The sequence below is a fragment of the Cervus elaphus genome, chromosome 26 (assembly GCF_910594005.1).
Source record: "Cervus elaphus chromosome 26, mCerEla1.1, whole genome shotgun sequence".
Classification (NCBI taxonomy): domain Eukaryota; kingdom Metazoa; phylum Chordata; class Mammalia; order Artiodactyla; family Cervidae; genus Cervus; species Cervus elaphus.
In genome coordinates this window covers 15,808,784-15,829,567 of record NC_057840.1, presented here as the reverse complement: position 1 = coordinate 15,829,567, position 20,784 = coordinate 15,808,784, and the positions used below count along the sequence as shown (strand labels likewise).

The following is a 20,784-nucleotide window of genomic DNA, read 5'->3' as shown; positions in this document are numbered from 1 at the left end:
AACCCACTCCAGTATTCTTGCCTGGAGAATCCCATGGACAGAGAAGCCTGGCAGGCTACCGTCTACAGGGTCACAAAGAGTCGGACATGACTGAAGTGACCTAGCACTCACGCAGCACAACATGAATCTGTAAACCTAACTTTTCACTATAAGCACATTTATGCTAGTGAATGTGCCGGTGTAAATATTCTGTTTTCTTTTTCAGCTGGTATGATTATTTAATATTAATAGAGCAGCCTATCAGATTATCTCAATTTTATTGTCACTACTTATAAGTGCCAGGGAATGGGAGTATTTTTTAAATATATTTTGTAAGCTATTCATTCTAGCATGATACATAAGAAAAATTTTAGATCTAGATGTATTTTTAAATATCTTATTATGTAACTTTCAAAGTGTTCTCAAAATGACAGTCCAGTTAAGGTAATACAATTTTATATCTGCTCTTTGATGAAAAGACGAGACAGATGAAAGTTACCTAAATTAAGAGATGTGGTTTTATAGAAACTTTAACTGCAATATTCCAATTTTAAACTAAAATCATAAGGTAAAATTAGATTTGTTTAAAAATATTTTATATTCTTAAAATAAAGAGCCACTTTGTAAGGGAACATAATTACATTGTGCATAAGTATTCTCAAAATATGTGATTTTCCTCATACTACAAATGGAGTTCCTTTATAAATGAATTAATATTTTACAAATTCAGTTTTCTTTCTTTCCCTTTGATGCGTCTTCCACCAAAATTCACTGGAGTGGGATGAAAGGTAAAATTGGAAAAGCAGCCATTGTCCCCAGCAAGGGTAAGCCCACAGGGTCAGAGGTCACCCTGACGGACACAGGCTACACGGCCGCTCCTCTCTTATGCTGAGCCATCAACGCTGACCCCGTTTGTGCGGTCATCTTTCTGTTCTTTCTCAGAACCACCTCAGTTCATCTTGTAACTGCACTCTTTGTGGTTCCTACCTTGGAGTCTCCTAGACATGCCTGCATCTTAAATTGAATCCTACTAAGGCCCATGCAGGGGTCTTTGCTACAAAAAGAAGAGGGATTGAATGTATCAGGGCCCAAGATGATTTAAGTTGCAACAGAATTTAGTTTTGACCTTCCTGCCAGCTGGGGCAAAAAGAGGTCATTGTTAGCACCTGAAGAGGCAACATTTTTCCTGCCAAGCAAATCTAATTGGTAAGGATTTACTTTTCTCCCTCTTTCAAATGGAGCTACACATTGCTGGTTCTTTAAACACTATAACATCTCTGTTTATGACCTAATGTTCTGTAAAGCCAAATGCTTCAAAGGATGGAAAAAATTTTACACTAGAATATTACAGAAACAATGTATTTCTGTATTTTGTACCCTCCATAGTGACTAAGCAAATGGAAAAACACTAAGAAGACAAGTTCATTGAATACACCACTTATCTCATGGGATTTTAGACTTCAGATGAGTTGCCTAAATTATTTCCAGTGTGCATTTTGAATTTCTTATAGCTCTTTTTAAATGTCTTTATGATTTCTGAAAACTAAAGATAGTTGGATTAAGATATACTTCGGCAACTTTCCCATCTTTTAAAATTTCTTGACTGGGCACAGCATTTCCATAATATAGAAAAAAAGTTATTCCTTGTGCTGGAGAGATGGAAAACGCTGATGTAGGCAACAAGCCAGGAGGCAGGCCATCCCCTCAAAGGCAGGGAAGTGGGTTTCGCTAAACTGGAGAAAAGTTTTGGGAATAGGTAAGGAAGGAGAAGAGTTTTTCACTTGTTTTGTTTCTGTTGTTTATCTGTGGTGGTTAGAGGGAATTTACCAAAATATTGATGGTAGATGCCTCAGTGAAGGACGGTGCATTTCTTAGTCCTGTCACATGGGCTTCTGAAGATGGCCAAGCAGCTGCAGAATTTGAGTGAGTCTGAGGTCACAGATCTTTTGTCTGCAACCTCCTCCTCCCTTAATCTCTGAGGTCAGCGTGGCGCTGCTTAAACTATGCTCTGTGTGTGTGTGTGTGTGTGTGTGTGTGTGTGTGCATGCATGTGCACATGCACACCTACTGTGGTGTCCAACTCTTTGCAACTCCACAAACTGTAGCCCGCCAGGCTCCTCTGTCCATGGGATTCTCCAGACAAGAATTTCCAGTTCCTCCTCCAGGGAATCTCCCAACCCACAGATCCAACACATCTCTTGCATCTCCTGCATCGGCAGGCAGAGTCTTTACCAGATGAGCCAGTGAGGAAGGCCCTATAAAACACAAAGCTTCAGCAGCATCAAGCGTCTACCCATGAGTCTTAAAAATGCCTGGATTCCTTATATTCTGCTACTAAAAGGAATTATAACCATGGTATGCAGAGCTATACTGTCAGAATCCCAGGCTGTGTTTCTAGATCAATCCTCCAAAAATACTGGATTTAAATGTGATGTTTAAAAATCCTTTACCAACCTCACGACCCCATGTCACTGTTGGTTGTACATCCAGTCAACTGCAGTATAAGCAACATTGCTTCTTAGGCATCTGAGTTTTAGCTTTAGGTCCAAGCAACTTGTAGCCCTGTGAACTGATAAATCTGTTTCATTTGCTTAACTGTCTTTTACTATACTTCTTAGAGTACTTATAAACAGAGACACAAATAGATTCTCAAAACAGTAGAATTAACTGAGCATTTCTTCTTTTTCATTGAGGGATAGTTGATTTAGGGCTTCCTTGATAGCTCAGTTGGTAGAGAATCCACCCGCAATGCAGGAGACCCCGGTTCAATTCCTGGGTCGGGAAGATCCGCTGAAGAAGGGATAGGCTACCCACTCCAGTATTCTTGGGCTTCCCTTGTGGATCAGCTGATAAAGAATCTGCCTGCAATGCAGGAGACCTGGGTTTGATCCCTGGGTTGGTAAGATCCCCTGGAGAAGCGAAAGACTACTCACTCCAGTATTCTGGCCTGGAGAATTCCATGGACTGTACAGTCCATGGGGTCACAAAGGGTTAGACACAACTAAGCGACTTTCGCTTTCATAGTTGATTTACAATGTTTCAGGTTTTAGCAGTGATTCAGTTATACATATACATACATACATATATACATATATATATATGTGTGTGTATATATATATATTCTTTTTCAGATTCTTTTCCATTATAGGTTGCTACAAGCTATTGAATATAGTTCCCTGTGTATATAGTAGGTCCTTATGGTTGTCCGTTTTATACACAGTAGTATGTATATGTTAATCTTAAACTCATTTATCCCTCCTTCACCCCTTTGCCCCTTTGATAGCCTTGAGTTTGTTCTCTATGTTTACGAGTCTATTTCTGTCTGTGTTTTAACTGAGTACTTATTTAAGTTGCTGACAGTATTATCCTGTTTAAATGATGAAGACACGTTGGTAGTAAAAGCTTATAGGAATTGTATGTATGCAGTGTAGTGGAATTATCTTTGTGCTGTATTATTTTCTTGTGAAAAACCTGACGTGTTAAAGTTGAGTGACTCATACTCTCACCTCATGGCATATTATCATCATTGTTCTGTGCCAGGCCTCTTGTTCTATTCATTTCTTTTTGTGCTCATTCCTTTATTTTAAGTATGAGAGTCCTTTTAATTTTAATTTTATTTTTTGCCACGCTACGTGGCTTGTGGGATCTTAGTTCCCCAACCAGTGATTGAACCTGGGCCCTCGGCAGTGAGCACACGGAGTCCTAACCACTGGACCACCAAGGAGTTCCCATGTGCTCGTTCTTCTATGCCCTTTTCCCCACCTCTGCTCTTGGGCAGCCCTTCGAATGTGTTTCATCTGTATCTTTTTGTTCGTGAGGTGTTCTAAAATGTGCACTGTAATTGTGGGTTTATATATATTTGACTCAATGTAAATGTTATTCTGGGCTTCCCAAGACCCAGTGGTAAAGAACCTGCCTGCCAGTGCAGGAGATCCCTGGATGGGGAAGACCCCCCTGGAGGAGGAAATGGCAATCCACTCCAGTATTCTTGCCTGAAAAATTCCATGGACAGAGGAGCCTGATGGGCTATAATCCACGGGGTCGCAGAGAATCAGACCTGACTGAGCACACACACAAATGCTATTCTATACCTCATTTGTATTTCACTTTTTCACTGACACTGTTTAAGTCTCGTTTATGTTACCATGTGTATTTCTACCCCATGTTTGTAGCAATTTTTACACGTCCTTGCTTCAAGCCCCTTCCTTCCCACAATGAGTGGTACTAAGAGAACACCATTATACCTGGCTGCTTATGGATGCAGCTGTGTGTTATTTCTTTGGCTTGTCCACCCAGAAGTGGAACTGATGGGACGGGAATGCGTGTACTTAATTTGACTAATTGCTTTCTAGAATGATTTTGTTAGTCTCAGTCCCATAGTACTGCATATCTTTATCTTCCTGCCAGTGCTTGGCGTTAGCCAGCCTTGTGAGTTTTGCCAAGACTAATAGGTATAAACTGTAATCTCAGTCTTGTGATTTGCATTTCCCTGGATAACTAATGAGTCTGAGCATCTTTCCATGTGTTTGTTAGAGTTTTGAATTCCTTCTTTTAGAAAATTACCTCTTTAGTTCCATTGCCCCATTTTTAATGGGTTGGCATCTTTTTCTTCTTAATTGGTAGGAAGCAGTCCTTCCCATACTCTAAGTCACAAATATATTCTCCTACTCCTTCTTTTATTAAGTTTATAGTTTGCACTTTCATGATTAGATCTTTAAGTCATCTGGAGTCCATTTTTGTATATGCCATTAGATAAGGATCTCCATAGAATTATTGCTCTTACAATCAATAATTTTTTTCACTGGCTTATGGTGGCAATTTAATTGAATGTTAACTTCCCCCCAAAAGACTTGAGTGTGTTCTGGGCACTCACTCTTATTCCATTGGTCTATCAGTCTATTTTTAATGCCATTGCCATAATTCATTTGATTACTTATTATTTATTACTTAGCATCTAGACATTTCTGCAGGTCACCCTCATTTTCTAAAATATGGAAGACAGTGGGTCCTTTTCTCAAGAACTTGTCCCTGGGACTCCTTTGTAGCACTTGACTTCTTTCAGAGAACTAGAGCCTGGACTAGGGGTACTGAGGTGGGAGGGCAGGTGGATGTAGGACCACAGGCAGGTTCTGAGCATCTGCCAGAGCAAGGAGCACCAGGATGAGTTCGGTCTTGCGCTCATGAAGAGCCTGCTGTGACGGGATGAAGGTGGTGTATGGAGGGACCCTGCATTTCACACTGACAGAGCCTGATGCACGTCCTTTCCTGGGGGTCTCTGCATCCAGAGGGTTCATTGGTGGTCCTCTTGGGTTTCTGCCAAATGCCTGATTTGAAACATCAGGACCTAAATATACTTTTGAAATGCTTTTTTGGCTAAAGTACACCTTTTCTTTTCTTAAATTATTGAGATTTCTTTCAGCCAGTAAAGCCTTCAACTTATTACCATAAACTTGTTACTCATGGGATATAAGCTGACTTTGATATTAGTCATTGCTTCCTTCAAGTTTTTCTGAAAGAACTTGGCTTGAATCTTTCATGTGTCCAGTTCTTCATATCTGCACCTGACATTTTCACCCACTTTGCAAAGATTCTCCTGTCTTTATGGAGTAAATGAACTCTGAATTGGATATTTGGTGAAAATTTATTTTGGTTTCTTGAAGCAGTACAGGAAGGACTTTGAATTTCCCACAAAGGCTTTTGCTTTTCTATTTTTTTCCCTAGTTGCAATGACCTTCTCTCAGTTTGGAGGCTATTAATGTGATCTTTAAATGCACAGATTATTTTATCTTTATCAGATAATTTAATCTATACTTTTTTTTTTTTAGAATTTTAAGTAACTTAATCCTATCTGTTTCTTCAAAAGTCCTTTTGATGACATTTTCTTGGAGGTTTTCATTTTATGCATGATTTCTGTGCATGCTAAGTCACTTCAGTCATGTTCAACTCTGTATGACCCTACGGACTGTAGCCTGCCAGGCTCCTCTGTCCGTTGGATTTTCCAGGCGAGAGTACTGGAGTGGGTTGCCATTCCCTCCTCCAGGGGATCTTCTGACCCAGGAACTGAACCTGCATCTCTTATGTCTCCTGCGTTGTCAGGCAGATTCTTTACCACTATTGCCACCCAAGAAGCCCTTATCCAGCTCCAAATTCCTGCAATCCCTGTTGTCTTCTCCAAGAATAGCAGTCACTCTAGTCTTTCAACTGCTTGCTTATAACATGTTTAGTGGTTCTATTCATTATTGAAAGTGACATTAAAATCTCCAACTACTATTATTATTTTTTTTTAATTGGTACATGTGATTATTTTTTTTTTCCCAGTGGGTTTTCTCATACATTGACATGAATCAGCAATAGATTTACAGGTATTCCCCATCCCGATCCCCCCTCCCACCTCCCTCTCCACCCGATTGCTCTGGGTCGAGCACTTGTCTCATGCATCCCACCTGGGCTGGTGACCTGTTTCACCATAGATAATATACATGCTGTTCTTTCGCAACATCCCACCCTCACCTTCTCCCACAGAGTTCAAAAGTCTGTTCTGTACTTCTGTGTCTCTTTTTCTGTTTTGCATATAGGGTTGTCATTACCATCTTTCTAAATTCCATATATATGTGTTAGTATGCTGTAATGTTCTTTATCTTTCTGGCTTACTTCACTCTGTATAATGGGCTCCAGTTTCATCCATCTCATTAGAACTGATTCAAATGAATTCTTTTTAATGGCTGAGTAATATTCCATGGTGTATATGTACCACAGCTTCCTTATCCATTCATCTGCTGATGGGCATCTAGGTTGCTTCCATGTCCTGGCTATTATAAACAGTGCTGCGATGAACATTGGGGTGCACATGCCTCTTTCAGATCTGGTTTCCTCAGTGTGTATGCCCAGAAGTGGGATTGCTGGGTCATATGGCAGTTCTATTTCCAGTTTTTTAAGAAATCTCCACACTGTTCTCCATAGCGGCTGTACTAGTTTGCATTCCCACCAACAGTGTAAGAGGGTTCCCTTTTCTCCACACCCTCTCCAGCATTTATTGCTTGTAGACTTTTGGATAGCAGCCATCCTGACTGGCGTGTAATGGTACCTCATTGTGGTTTTGATTTGCATTTCTCTGATAATGAGTGATGTTGAGCATCTTTTCATGTGTTTGTTAGCCATCTGTATGTCTTCTTTGGAGAAATGTCTGTTTAGATCTTTGGCCCATTTTTTGATTGGGTCATTTATTTTTCTGGAATTGAGCTTCAAGAGTTGCTTGTATATTTTTGAGATTAATTCTTTGTCTGTTTCTTCATTTGCTATTATTTTCTCCCAATCTGAGGGCTGTCTTTTCACCTTACTTATAGTTTCCTTTGTTGTGCAAAAGCTTTTAAGTTTAATTAGGTCCCATTTGTTTAGTTTTGCTTTTATTTCCAATATTCTGGGAGGTGGGTCATAGAGGATCTTGCTGTGATTTATGTTGGAGAATGTTTTGCCTATGTTCTCCTCTAGGAGTTTTATAGTTTCTGGTCTTACATTTAGATCTTTAATCCATTTTGAGTTTATTTTTGTGTATGGTGTTAGAAAGTGTTCTAGTTTCATTCTTTTACAAGTGGTTGACCAGCTTTCCCAGCACCACTTGTTAAAGAGGTTGTCTTTTTTCCATTGTATATCCTTGCCTCCTTTGTCAAAGATAAGGTGTCCATAAGTTCGTGGATTTATCTCTGGGCTTTCTATTCTGTTCCATTGATCTATATTTCTGTCTTTGTGCCAGTACCATACTGTCTTGATGACTGTGGCTTTGTAGTAGAGTCTGAAGTCAGGCAGGTTGATTCCTCCAGTTCCATTCTTCTTTCTCAAGATTACTTTGGCTATTCGAGGTTTTTTGTATTTCCATACAAATTGTGAAATTATTTGTTCTAGTTCTGTGAAAAATACCGTCCAACTACTATTACTGTCTCTTGCTTCCTTCTGTCAGTTTTTGCCACATGACATTTGGGCTGCTGTTAAGTGTGTATAAGTTGAGAATTGTTATATCTTCTTAACGGATTGGCTCTCTTCCCATTATAAAATATCCTCCTTTGTCTCTAGGAACAATTTTTGTGTTGTTTATTTTGTCTCATATTAGTATAATTATTCTATCTCTCTTTTGGTTACTGCTAGCATAATATATCTTTTCCCATCTTTTTATGACTTATGACTACTTATGACTTTGAATCTAAAGTATGTCTCTAATAGACAGTATATAGTTGGATACTTTTTTTTACATCCATTCTGTTAATTACCTAATATGATTACTGATAAGGTAGGAATTATGTCTACTATTTGTTTTCTAATAATATATGTCATCTCTTCTTACTTTATCCCTTATCCCTCAATTACTGCCTTCTGTTGTGTTAAAGCAGATATTTTCTAGTATATTAATGTAATTTCCCTTTTTGTTTCTCTTAGTAAATAAACATTTTTAGTTATTTCCTTAGTGGTTGCCCTGGAGATTACAACTAATACCTTGATTTATAATAATCTAGTTTGGATTCATACCTCTTTAATTGTAATAGCATATAAAAGCTTTGCCCCTGTATAACAATACCCTTCTTCCCTTTTGTGCTGTTAGTTAAATTTTATACATTGTATGTCCCTCAACACAGAATTTATAACTATTGCTTCATGCAATTGTTTTTAAAATAAGATGGGAGAGTTACAACCAGAAAATGGATTTAAACTGTCTTTTTTATTTACCTATGTCGTGACCATTACCAGTGCTCTATTTTTTCATGTTGATTTGAGTTATAGTCCATGTTCTTTCATTTTAGCTTGAAAGACCGTTTTAGCTTGAATTTCTGATAGGACAGATCTGTTAGTGACCAATTCTCTCACTTTTTATCTGAGAATGTCTTAAATTTCTCCTTCATACCTGAAGGATGTTTTGCTGGATATAGAATTTATTTAGGGGATTTTTTTTTTTCTGGTTTGAGATTTGGGTGTTCTAGCATTCAGTTATCATGGTTTTGACCATAGATAACAGACAACACTGCCTGAAATTGGCTCAAATGATAACGAGAGCTATGGTGTCACATAATAAGAAACCCAGAGGGAGATGAATGTGGATATGACTTCTGCTCACCAAGTTACTCAGCTCGGCTCCTCCAGACAACCAGCCGGACTGTACTTCTCCACTCCCTTGAAGTGAGATGTGGCCATGAGACTGACTCTGACCAGTGAAATGTAAGAAGGCGTGTCAAGGGCGTTGATGATCCAGTATGCGGTGCTCCATCTTCTCCCTTTCTTTGGCAGTGGTGACTGACTTTCTAGATGGTAAAGCCAGTTTTTTTTGGGTGAGGAGGATGAAGAGATGGTTCTGTCCCGTGAGAGATAAACTTCTGTTGCTCTAACATCTGGGGGTTGTTAGGTAGAGCAGCAGCATCTTGCTTATCCTGAATAATACCAGCAGCTCCAAGCTCGACATGTCAGGCTTTGGATCCACATCTCAGTGATTCTTCTGCTCCTGGCAAGCTTCATCAAGTGGTGGAGTTCTAAGGACTTTTCTCAGAGTATGAAAAATACAAAACTAATATTTTGCCCAATTCTGATTGCAATATCAAAATATACTGGGAATGTGACAAAAGTTTCTATAGAAAGGTTAATTTGTGCTTTTTAAAAAAACATGCTGTATCTAGGACAGCAACACAAGGATTTAATAAATGATTGTGGGGTGTCCTTGCATACAAAGTCCTCCAAACATTAGTTAAATAGATAAACAAGCTAGTTAGCTAACTAACTAACTGCCAGGTGTTAAATTACTAGCACTATACTTATACAGTTTCATTGTTTGAGTTGTCTGAGATTTCACTTACCCATGGTGGACTGTGTTCTGAAAATATCAAATGGGAAATTCTAGAAATAAAAAATTCATAAGTTTTAAATTGAGAGAGAAAGACCACAGTCACATAAATTTTATTACAGTATATCATTATAATTTTTCTATTTTATTTTTAGCTATTGTTGTTAGTTACTAACTGTGCCCAATTTATAAATTAAATTTTATCATAGGTCTATGTTGAGGGAAAAACAGTCTGGACGTAGGGTTCAGTACCATCTGCAGTTTCAGGCTTCCCGTGGGGTTCTTTGAACATATCCCCTGCAGAGAAGGAGGGGGCTACTGTAATTCATTTCTCTTAAAACATTTTATTTTTCTACTTATTTGGGAATATATGTACCCCATGACTTTGAAAGTCATGAAGTAGTTCTGTGTGTTAGCTTTCTTTGGCTTAGAAATCAAATGGATTTGAAAGCCATGAAAAAACTGCTTGGATAGTCAAATGCTAAGGACATCTACTAGGTTCCTTTGAATTTCTTTTAGGGCATTTACTGCTTGCTTCTTACTGCACGTGACACATGATAATTCATTGTACAATATTCTAATCATTTTTATAGCCTTTCCCACAGTTGTTTCTCTCACACTGCAAAACTGAACAAGATAGCAAAAGCTGAAGAAAAACGTTGGCAGTTGATTGCCTTCTGGATATGATGCAATCACTGCCATCAGAGGCGGCACACTCGCTGTGTGTGAGAACCACGAAGGTTCTCAGGTCAGCTGTGTACTTGGAAACCTGGGGCAAAGTCAAAGCCCTTTGCCTGCTGACTAAGACACACGGCTGCATGTTAAGGAAAAAACTGCTCAAGTTACACAAGGAAGCATCATTTTCAAAGTCACTTTGATGACAATAGAAGTAAAAACAGGGATGATTGGAATTTGGTATGAAGAAAACCCTACCATCTAACATAGCACTCTCCAATAAAAATACAATATGCACCAAAGATATAATGTAACATTTTCTAGTAGTCACATTCAAGAAAAGTGAAACAAAGCAGGTGGAATAATAATATTAAAATTATATTTTACTTAACCCAACATTATCATTTCAGCATGTAATCATGGTGAAAATTTGTTAATGAGATGTTTTACATTCTTTTTTTGCATACTCAGTCTTTGAAATCCAGTGTTTCCAGCACATGTATTAATTTGGTCTAGCAACAATTCAAGCTCTCTATAGCCACATGTGGCCAGTGACTTCTAGAGTGCACAACTACCTTAGAGGAATTAGAGTGTTAAATGACACTCTCCAGTATACACCATAGTTAGCAGGAAGCATGATCAGTTACTAATGTCAAACCCTTGTTGCATTTCTGGGGTAAATCCAAGTTAGTTTTTCCTTGTTCCTAATATGTGCAACTTTGTCCAGGAATGAGATTGACCTGTAATTATCATCTCTCATGCAGTTATTTCAGGTTTAGGAATCAATGTCATAGACAGAGGCTTCATAGAGGCCTTCGTAGAATGGACTGGGATACCTCATAGAATTCTTTTTTTTTTCTCTTTGACTCCTTGAAAGAATTTATGTAAATTTGGTACACACTCTGTTTTGAAAGTTTAGCAAAATTTAACTGTGAAACCTTCAGGTCTTGGTATTTTCTTTGTGGAAAGACTTCTATTTCCTAACTAAATTTATGTAAGGTTATAGGAATTTCTTTTCAGTCTGCTGGTATGTTACATTTTTTTCTAGAAATTTCTTCACTTGTTATATGTCTTGCTAATCATCTTATGTTCACATATAGTAGATCTACCTGACACTTTCCTAATATACTTGCAAAAGTCCTAATTTTTCCCATCTTTTACAGGTAACATCTATTCACATTCTGGTCAGATGACAGTATGTCAACTTGTTGATTCAAGTGTAGTTCAGCCAAGTGTCCTCTCAACTAATTTTTCGAGAAAGAGTTTTTTCTTGCCTCCTCAAAGCCTGTTGATTGCCTTAGGTTATTTGTTTGTTTGTTTGTTTTTCTGGTTGAGCTATGAGGCTTGCAGGATCATATTTCCCCAATCAGAGATTAAACTTTGGGCCTCAACAGTGAAAGAGTCCTCACCACTGGACTACCAGGGAATTCCCTGATTGCCTTAGATTTTTGTTGTTGTTGTTGTTTATTTTTTAATTGAAGGATAATTGCTTTACAGAATTTTGTTGTTTTCTGTCAAATCTCAACATGAATCAGCCATAGGTATACATATATCCCCTGCCTTTCGAACCTCCCTCCCATCTCCCTCCCCATCCCACCCGTCTAGGTAGATGCAGAGCCCTTGTTTGAGTTTCCTGAGCAATACAGCAAATTCCCATTGGCTATCTATTTTACATATGGTAATGTAAGTTTCCATGTTACTCTTTCCATAGGTCTCATCCTCTCCTCCCCTCTCCTCATGTCTATAAGTCTATTCTCTATATCTATCTCTCCATTACTGCCCTGTAAGTAAATTCTTCAGTACCATTTTTCTTGATTCCGTATATATGCGTTAGAATACAATATTTATCTTTCTCTTTCTGACTTACCTCACTCTGTATAATAGGTTCTAGTTTCATCCACCTCATTTGAACTGACTCAAATGCATTCCTTTTTATGACTGTGTAATATTCCATTTTATATATGTACCACAACTTCTTGATCCATTCATCATCTGTCAGTGGACATCTAGATTGCTTCCATGTTCTAGCTATTGTAAATAGTGCTGCAATGAACAATGGGATACATGTGCCTTTTTCAATTTTGGTTTCCTCAGGGTATATGCCTAGGAGTGGGATTGCTGGATCATATGGTGGTTTTATTCCTAGCTTCTTAAGGAATCTCCATACCATCTTCCACAGTGGCTGTATCAATTTACATTCCCACCAACAGTGCAAGAGTGTTCCCTTTTCTCCACATCCTCTCCAGCATTTATTGTTTGTAGATTTTTTGATGCTGGCCATTCTGACTGGTGTGAGGTGATACCTCACTGTAGTTTTGATTTGCATTTCTCTAATAATGAGCGATGTTGAGTATCTTCTCATGTGTCTATTAGCCATCTGTCTGTCTTCTTTGGAGAAATCTCTGTTTAGTTCTTTTCCCCACTTTTTGATTGGGTTATTTGTTTTTCTGGCATTGAGTTGTATGAGCTGCTTATATATTTTGGAGATTAATCCTTTGTCAGTTGTTTCATTTGCAATTATTTTCTCCCATTCTGAGGGCTGTCTTTTCACCTTTCATATAGTTTCCTGTGCTGTGCAAAAGCTTTAAGTTTAATCAGGTCCCACTTGTTTACTTTTGTTTCTGTTTCCGTTACTCTAGGAGGTGGGTCACAGAGGATCTTTTTGAGTTATGTCATTGAGTGTTCTGCCTATGTTTTCCTCTAAGAGTTTTATAGTTTCTGATCTTACATTTAGGGTTTTATCAATTTTGAGTTTATCTTTATGTATGGTGTTAGGAAGTATTCTAATTTATTCTTTTACATGTAGCTGTCCAGTTTTCATAGCACCATTTATTGAAGAGTCAGTTTTTGCCCCATTGTATATTCTTGCCTCTTTTGTCAAAAATAAGGTACCCATAGGTGCATGGGTTTATTTCTGGGCTTTTTATCTTGTTCCATTGATCTATATTTCTGTTTTTGTGCCAGTACCACACTGTCTTGATAACTGTAAAATAAGCAAAATCCAAACAGTCCAATAAAGTACAGTAGATTGACCCAGCAAACAAAGGAAATAAAAAATTATATCTACCAGTTAAGAACAACACTAACTAAAGCACAAACTGGAAAACAAAACTAAAGCAAGGTGCCAAGTGGGGAATAAAGCAAAGAAAACAAAACTAACAAATACATTGAGAGGAAAGGAAAGAAAGAATAGATATGCAAAGTTAAACAAAGGTAGATGAAGAAGATTTATATAAAGATTAATTGCAAAGGGGAAAAGAACAGTCAGAAAAGCAAACAAAGGAATAAATGTAGAAAAAATAATAATAGGCTTAAAAAATTAAAAATTAAAATTAAAAAAAGAGAGAGAGAAAAAAAGGAACACTCCATAGAACTACAAAAGCCCAATATAGAGGTTTATAACAATAAAAAATGTGACTGAGAAAAAAAAAAAACTCAAGAGCTTAATTATTTCATAGTGCCAATAACATCGACATTACAACAGAGCAGGGGGCAAAGGGGAAAAAAGAAAAAAAGTAAAAAAAAATCCAAAAGAGTCTACAGAACAGGTCAAAACATAAGAATAATAAATGTTTTTCTTGAGTTACTGCTGTCAGAGTGCTTTCCCTCGCTGGGAGTCACAGTCCGCCTCCCCTCCCTAGGAAGCCTTCCAACTCTGTGCGGGTCTCTGGCCCTGCTGCGGGGGCAGCTCAGATTCTAATTTGTCCTATTCCTGTGTGTCCTTACCTCCAGTGTCCATCGCTGTCAGAACTAGTGCGTTTTCTTTTGTGGGCGCTCTCAATGACCTTTTATATATTCCACAGACACAGAGTCTGCCTAGTTGATTGTGTGGATTTAATCTGCAGCTTGCATAACTGGTGGGAAGGGTTTGGGTCTTCTTCCTTAGTCACACTGCCCCTGGGTTTCAACTGTGGTTTTATTCCCACCTCTGCATGTGGGTCGTCCACTGGGGTTTGCCCCTGAGGCTGCCCTGGAGGACTTGGGTCTGCCCCTGTGAGGGCCAGGTGCGGAGGTGGTGCCGCTGCTTGAGTTGCATGGGTTCTGGCAGCACCAGGTCCTCAGGGGAGTTGGCGGTTAGGGAAGCAGGAAATATCGTGCTCTAGAAGGGTATGGCAACCAGTATTGGCCAATTCACTGCCTCCCTGTCCGGGGTGTGTATGGCTGCGGCAAGGACGGTCTGATTCTCATCCCATTTAGGCTGCGGCAGATCAGCTGTTTCACTCTCAGCCTTAAATGTTCCTCCTCTGACTCAGACAGTTGCCCGGATGTGGGGATTGGACCCCTGCTTCAGTTCCCCCACCCACCAAGGGCAGGTCCATTCTGGAAGCATTCCTGTTTTTCCCCCTAGTTCCTTTGTCCTACCGAGTTTTGCGTGGTTCTACATGTCCTTCTCCGCTGGTCAGGTCCTCCTGCCAGCTCTCAGCTGGTGTTCTGCATCCACTTCTGGGTCTGAAGGTGTGTTCCTGATGTATCCGTGGAGAGATGTACTCCACGACACCTACTCCTCTGCCATCTTGTTCTGCCTGCCTTAGTGTTTTTTTTTTTTTTTGCCTTAGATTTTTAATGAGAATATGTGGGGTACCTTTTAGCCACTCCACCTGATCCAACGTACCCAAATGTATAGGGAATATAATTGACAACTGCATGGTTTAGTATCACAATATACCCACTGTATTTGTTTTGAATTTGGATTATATGGCATGGTACCACAACTCCAAATAGGCATTTAAAAAGGAAGAATACAAACAATAACAAAACCTTCATTAAAAACCTTTTTATCTCTTTTTAATATTTTGCCTTCTAAAATTTAAATGCACAGGAATAAATGACATTCTTATTACATGTTAAACTTCTGGATAATCTAGATATCCATGTAAAAGGGTGTATAGGAAATGAATAGCTTTTAAATCTGTCAAGAGAACAGATTATAACTCCATAGTTGGTAATTAACTATTTGGTTTATTCACAGCATTTGTTAGTCAAGGCCAAACATAATGCTACATATGAGGGCATTACTGAGTATGTAACAACAGCTCATAATTCAAGGCTTCATGGAGTGTTAAACTGCCACCTGAAACATGGAACATATGATATTTTGAAAATATTTTGCAGGAGGAAGCTGTTTGTTTAGATTCTGAGGTAGATGAACATATTAACTGGTTCCAGCAAGAATATGTGAAAACAGAAAAGGACTGGAGAGAAATTGATAAGAGGATGAGCCAGACTTTGGAAATAAGAAGAAAGTTGATTGGCGGCAGAACACCTCTGAAGGACATTCTTAAAATGTTTCCTTTCCTGCAGTGCCCTTATCAGGTATCTTTACTTACCTATAATACTCTGATCATTGTGTTCAAATGGACCTTTCTCTCTTTCCTCTTGGAGAGATAACAGGATTGTATAGCAAGATGATGGGTGTGAATCTCGGTAGAATGTGTGGGGTGCAAGGGGCTACGATGAGGGGCATTTGGTAAGAACTTCTGGACTCATTCTGATAACACGCCTTGGCTGCCATCAGATCTGAAGAGTCCCCAGTGGTCCCCAAAGTACCACCCCCTGCTTCGGGGGACTTTGACAGTGGGAAACATTTTCCCTTTGCACGCATTTAGACAATTGAGATAGTTTATTAGGGTGCTGTTAGCCTGCAGCATTACTCACAACTTATTTCCTTTATCATCCCAAATTATTCCATAAAGTGAAAGTGAAAGTCATTCAGTTTTGTCCGACTCTTTGCAATCCCATAGACTGTAGCCTGCCAGGTTCCTCTGTCAATGAAATTCTCCAGGCAAGAATACCGGAGTGGGTAGCCTTTCCCTTCTCCAGGGGGTCTTCCCAATCCAGAGATTAAACCCACTTCTCCCACATTGCAGATAGATTCTTTAAGTGGTCTTAAAATATGTGAAGTTTTCATGGGTAAATCAAACATCCTTCCATTTAGTTTATTTAAGATGGCCATTAAAGGTCCTATTATAATTTTACTGTAATTTTGGCTGAAAGATTCTTCAGAGTTTTATCTGAGAATGCATTTCATGAAGGAATGCTATGGGTGCAAGAAACCAATGAAATGAAAAGTTTCATAGGCTTTTCTTCTCTCCCACCCCCCCCAAAAAAAAACTGAAATAAGAATTTGTCTGCACTTTTTATTTTAATAATAATGTCTATAGAGAACATCTGAATGCTTATTACATAGCAGGCATATTCTTAGTGCTTTACATGAATTATTTTAGTTAATTCATTTTCAGCAACCCTACCCTATTTATCACTTGGATTTTCTTTCAGTTGCTAGGAACAGCAATATCTGGTAGCCTCTGTTAGAAGAGTACGACAGATTGACACATGCATAAAATATACTGTTAAAGCAAAAATTGTTAAACCAACAGTCTAAAATGTTAAAAAGTGAAAAAGTGAAAGTGGAAGTCGCTCAGTCGTGTCTGACTCTTCATGATCTCATGGACTATACAGAACATGGAATTCTCCAGGCCAGAATACTGGAGTGGATAGCCTTTCCCTTCTTCAGGGGATCTTCCCAACCCAGGGATTGAACCCAGGTCTCCCAGGTCTCCCGCATTGCAGATTCTTTACCAGCTGAGCCACAAGGGAAGCCCAAAAATGGGTAGCTTATCCCTTCTCTGGCAGATCTTCCTGACCCAGGAATTGAACCGGGATCTCCTGCATTGCAGGCGGATTCTTTACCAACTAAGCTAAGCATGTTCTAAACATTGTGGTAGTTCCCAAAGTACCTAGCAGAGTACTGTGTGTGAAATACAAGTGAAATACTGATCTTTTTAAATGCTAAATGAGTCAGTAGATGGTTGATTCAGGCAAGAATCATTGGTGAATGCTAAATCTTGCAGATGAAAATTATAGTAGGAACAAGATATTTACATCAGCTCAAGGGATCGCCCCATAAAATACATACAGCTATATTTTAATTAATAATTATTACATATATAGGAATTAACCTGGACGATTCCATTTTAACCGAGAGATCAGTTACTAACTTCAATAATGGGACCAACGACCATCCTCCTGATGAAGTGGCAGCATTCTTGGTAAAAAGTCTGTAAATCATGAAGAAACATCATATGAATCTGGAATGAGGGGGTGTTCCCCCAAGGAATTGGCTTCTGCTTTTACAATATGTTAAGGAATTTAAGGAAAACCGAGATGCTGTTTCAGACTGAAAGAGACCAAAGAAACATCTAAATCTCACGTGTTCCTGGATTAGATCCGAGACTTGTAAAGAGTATGATTGCAACAACCGGAAAGTTTAAACAGGGTCTGTGGATTAGGTTTCCCTGATTTTGATGGTTATGTGGTGCTAATGTAGGATAGTGTCCTGATAATTCTTAAGTACAAGGAATAATAATATGCAATGAAGAATTAAGGGTTAGGAGGGCATCCTGTCTACAGCTTACTTTCAAATCAGTCAGAAATGTTAGCCTTGGGCGAAGTTGCATGAAGGCCATTTGTGACCTCTATTTACTCTCTCTGCGACTTTAATGTCAACCTGAAATTCTTTTTTTAAAAAAAAGTTAAAGAAATTCCTAGCCTCTGCGCCCAAGAAAGTGGACTCTCTAGCTTCCTTGTGTTTCACTTCACATCTCCCTGCTCCCTGAGAGAGTTTCTTTTTAGGGTATTAATACAGATTAGTGCCCACTGAGGGCTGCCTGATGGCAGAGTTGCTATACCTTTATGAGGATGTGCATTCCAGTTTTCTGATAACTTTCAGACCTAATCTTTGGGCAATTTATGATCCACCAAAACATTCAAGAAGCAATGAGACCCAGTGGGTAGTATATAACTGTTTTTTATAGAGTTTTAGGGAAAGTGATGACTACATAATTCCTTTTAGTGTGGGTGATGAAGAGTTTTATAATGTCACTCTGTCAAAAAAAAAAAAAAAAAAAGTGAGGGAGTGGTGGTGGAATTCTCCCAAGAGAAGAACTTAGGTGGGAGCAGAAAAAAGTGATTCTGAGTAAAGGAGTTTCCATACAGGTTAACTGGTTTTGCTTCCACCTTATAGTTGAATCTAGTACATTTAGATTGTTTTTCATCCTTTATTTCTGTCTGATGTTACAGTGTCTTTAAAGCTCTTTTCCCTTTAGGATAATAGGGTTAGGAGTTTTTTCAAGGTTTGCTTCCTAAAATCAGATAGATTTCTTCTTGTGCCTCTTCCTGGAGAGTGCCAAAATAACAATGTAGTAAAGAAGTGTAAGATCCTAGAATCTCAGCTGGGTAACACAGCCAACCAAAATATTCATTGTATTCATTGTGGAGGGATTTCTTTTTTGCTTGCTCTTTCCCCCAATTACTTTGTTACCCTCATTTGCTTGAGTCTGTATCCAGATTTAGTTCTGCAGGCTTGGATGTTTGTCATGTCCACTATTTATCTTTTTCTGTTCACTTCAGGCTTCCACTCTTTCCCCCTCCTCTGTCTTAAGTCTACTTCTCCAGTAAAACTAATCAAATATCTAGTATATAAACTAGCAGTCAGAGCTTAATGTACTTCTACAGTGTAATTTAATTCCTTATAGTCCATAGGTTAGCTTCTCTTGTGATCTTTTTCTTTTTTCAGCTCTTCAGAGAATTCCAACTTCTTACAAGAACAGATATTTATAAGAAAACAAGGCACATTTTGGAATCCTATTCAGAAAATATACTGGCTTCTCTTTCTTTGGTGGACAACCCAATCAATATTGCGTTGCAAGAAAAGATGAAACACCATACAGATGAAGACACGTTGAAATGTTAGTGAACTTGGGGGATAGGGTGATCTGGTCTCAGTTACCTGTATAATTCAGGGTAATTAGGAAAGCTATATTTTGTAGAATTTAGTGAAAAAATACGTGAGGAAGAAAAAATAATTTCTCAAGTAGAAGGAGCTTAAGAATAGATTTTAAAAGTACATGTGATATTATAATATTATATTTAGGAAACTAGTAACCTGTTAATTTCATATAGAAGGTAATTTGCAGACCACAGGTTAAGTACATTGAAATCATTCTGGCAGATGGACAGAGAGTACAGAAATCTTACCTCCTCTTGGCTGTGACATGGAGGGCAGAACAGGAGATCTTGAATGTTTACTACAAGGGGATGTTGTTTAAAAAAAAAAATGCTAGGGGAACTAAGGTTTAAGAAAGCTAATTTGTTCTTTAGAAGAACAAAAAAATCCACACATTTTAATACTGGCTTTACTTACAACATTTACTTGGACTGTATGTTTGCTTTGACAGATATGAAGATGACAGCCACTTGTTTACTCCTACCAGAGGCTTTTGGGGAGGATTCCAGTCTTTTTGTTGTTGTGAATGACAAGGTATGCAGTATGTCAATGACCATTGGTTTGATATTTAATACGATAAATTGAAGCAGGATGGTGGCCTATTTTAAAGTTATGTTTTGTCATATTTACAAATATGCTAAATTGTAACAAGTGCGTTTATTGTAATATCATAGTTAAATTGAGGCACATTGTATTATTTAGCTATTTTCCATACCACGGGGTGGTGACTCTAATCTTTTTTATTCAGGTGCAAGTGTCCACGCCTGTGTTAGAAGTTAAGAACCCTTTCAACATGGATGTCTGTGAATTTTCTTTGTATTTAGAAAAAGAGAGACTCACCAAGGTGGATGACTGTGTCACAGCCTTGGCTGCTCTCATAGCTTCCTTCCATGTGTTTGGGATCGAGTGTCCAAGAAGACTGTCTCAAACCCTCAACTTCCTAGAGACACTGATTTTTGATGCGCACAGTCCATATTCTCCTTCTATGAAAGAAAAGGAAAAGGAAGTAGGATTTCAACATCCAGTCACTTAAGAGCATGCCAAATATTTAAGCAGAATGGATCTCTGGGGTAGCTGAAACTATTAACCATTGTTTTGATTTAGTAGAGGTAGGTATTAATATTAGAAAATCATCTTGTCACTGAGATTCAAATGAATATTAATGCCTTCTACCTTTACACTTTGACACAAATTCTTTATTGAAATTCTGTAATAAAATATGACGTAAAGAGCTGTTTGTTTCGAGTTTTAAGAAATTCCAATCCAAGTTAACACTTTCAAGGGGGCATTAGTTTTTAAAAGACACTATGCTTCACATTTTCTTAAAATCCTTCAAATTAGGATATGACTTGCACTTAAGGCAATATGTCCACTTTTGAAAAACTTAATGCCTAGAAGTGCTGAAGAATTGATGCTTTTGAACTGTGGGGCTGGAGAAGACTCTTGAGAGTCCCTTGGACTGCAAGGAGATCCAACCAGTCCATCCTAAAGGCGATCAGTCCTGGGTGTTCACTGGAAGGACTGATGC

At 38.4% G+C, this 20,784-nt stretch overlaps 1 protein-coding gene across 2 annotated transcripts in view; it reads left to right on the top strand.

Annotated features, from left to right (window-relative positions):
- Nucleotides 1-20,479, top strand: part of SAMD3 (sterile alpha motif domain containing 3) — a 42,228-nt gene extending 21,749 nt beyond the window's left edge. For both annotated transcript variants that reach the window (XM_043888242.1, XM_043888241.1), the window contains 4 exons: nucleotides 15,584-15,784; nucleotides 19,047-19,218; nucleotides 19,708-19,790; nucleotides 20,005-20,479. In XM_043888242.1, the coding sequence (XP_043744177.1) occupies nucleotides 15,584-15,784; nucleotides 19,047-19,218; nucleotides 19,708-19,790; nucleotides 20,005-20,289 (741 nt within the window). In that variant the 3' untranslated portion in view covers nucleotides 20,290-20,479. The remainder of the gene's footprint in view (nucleotides 1-15,583; nucleotides 15,785-19,046; nucleotides 19,219-19,707; nucleotides 19,791-20,004) is intronic.
- The last annotated feature ends 305 nt before the right edge of the window (nucleotides 20,480-20,784 follow it).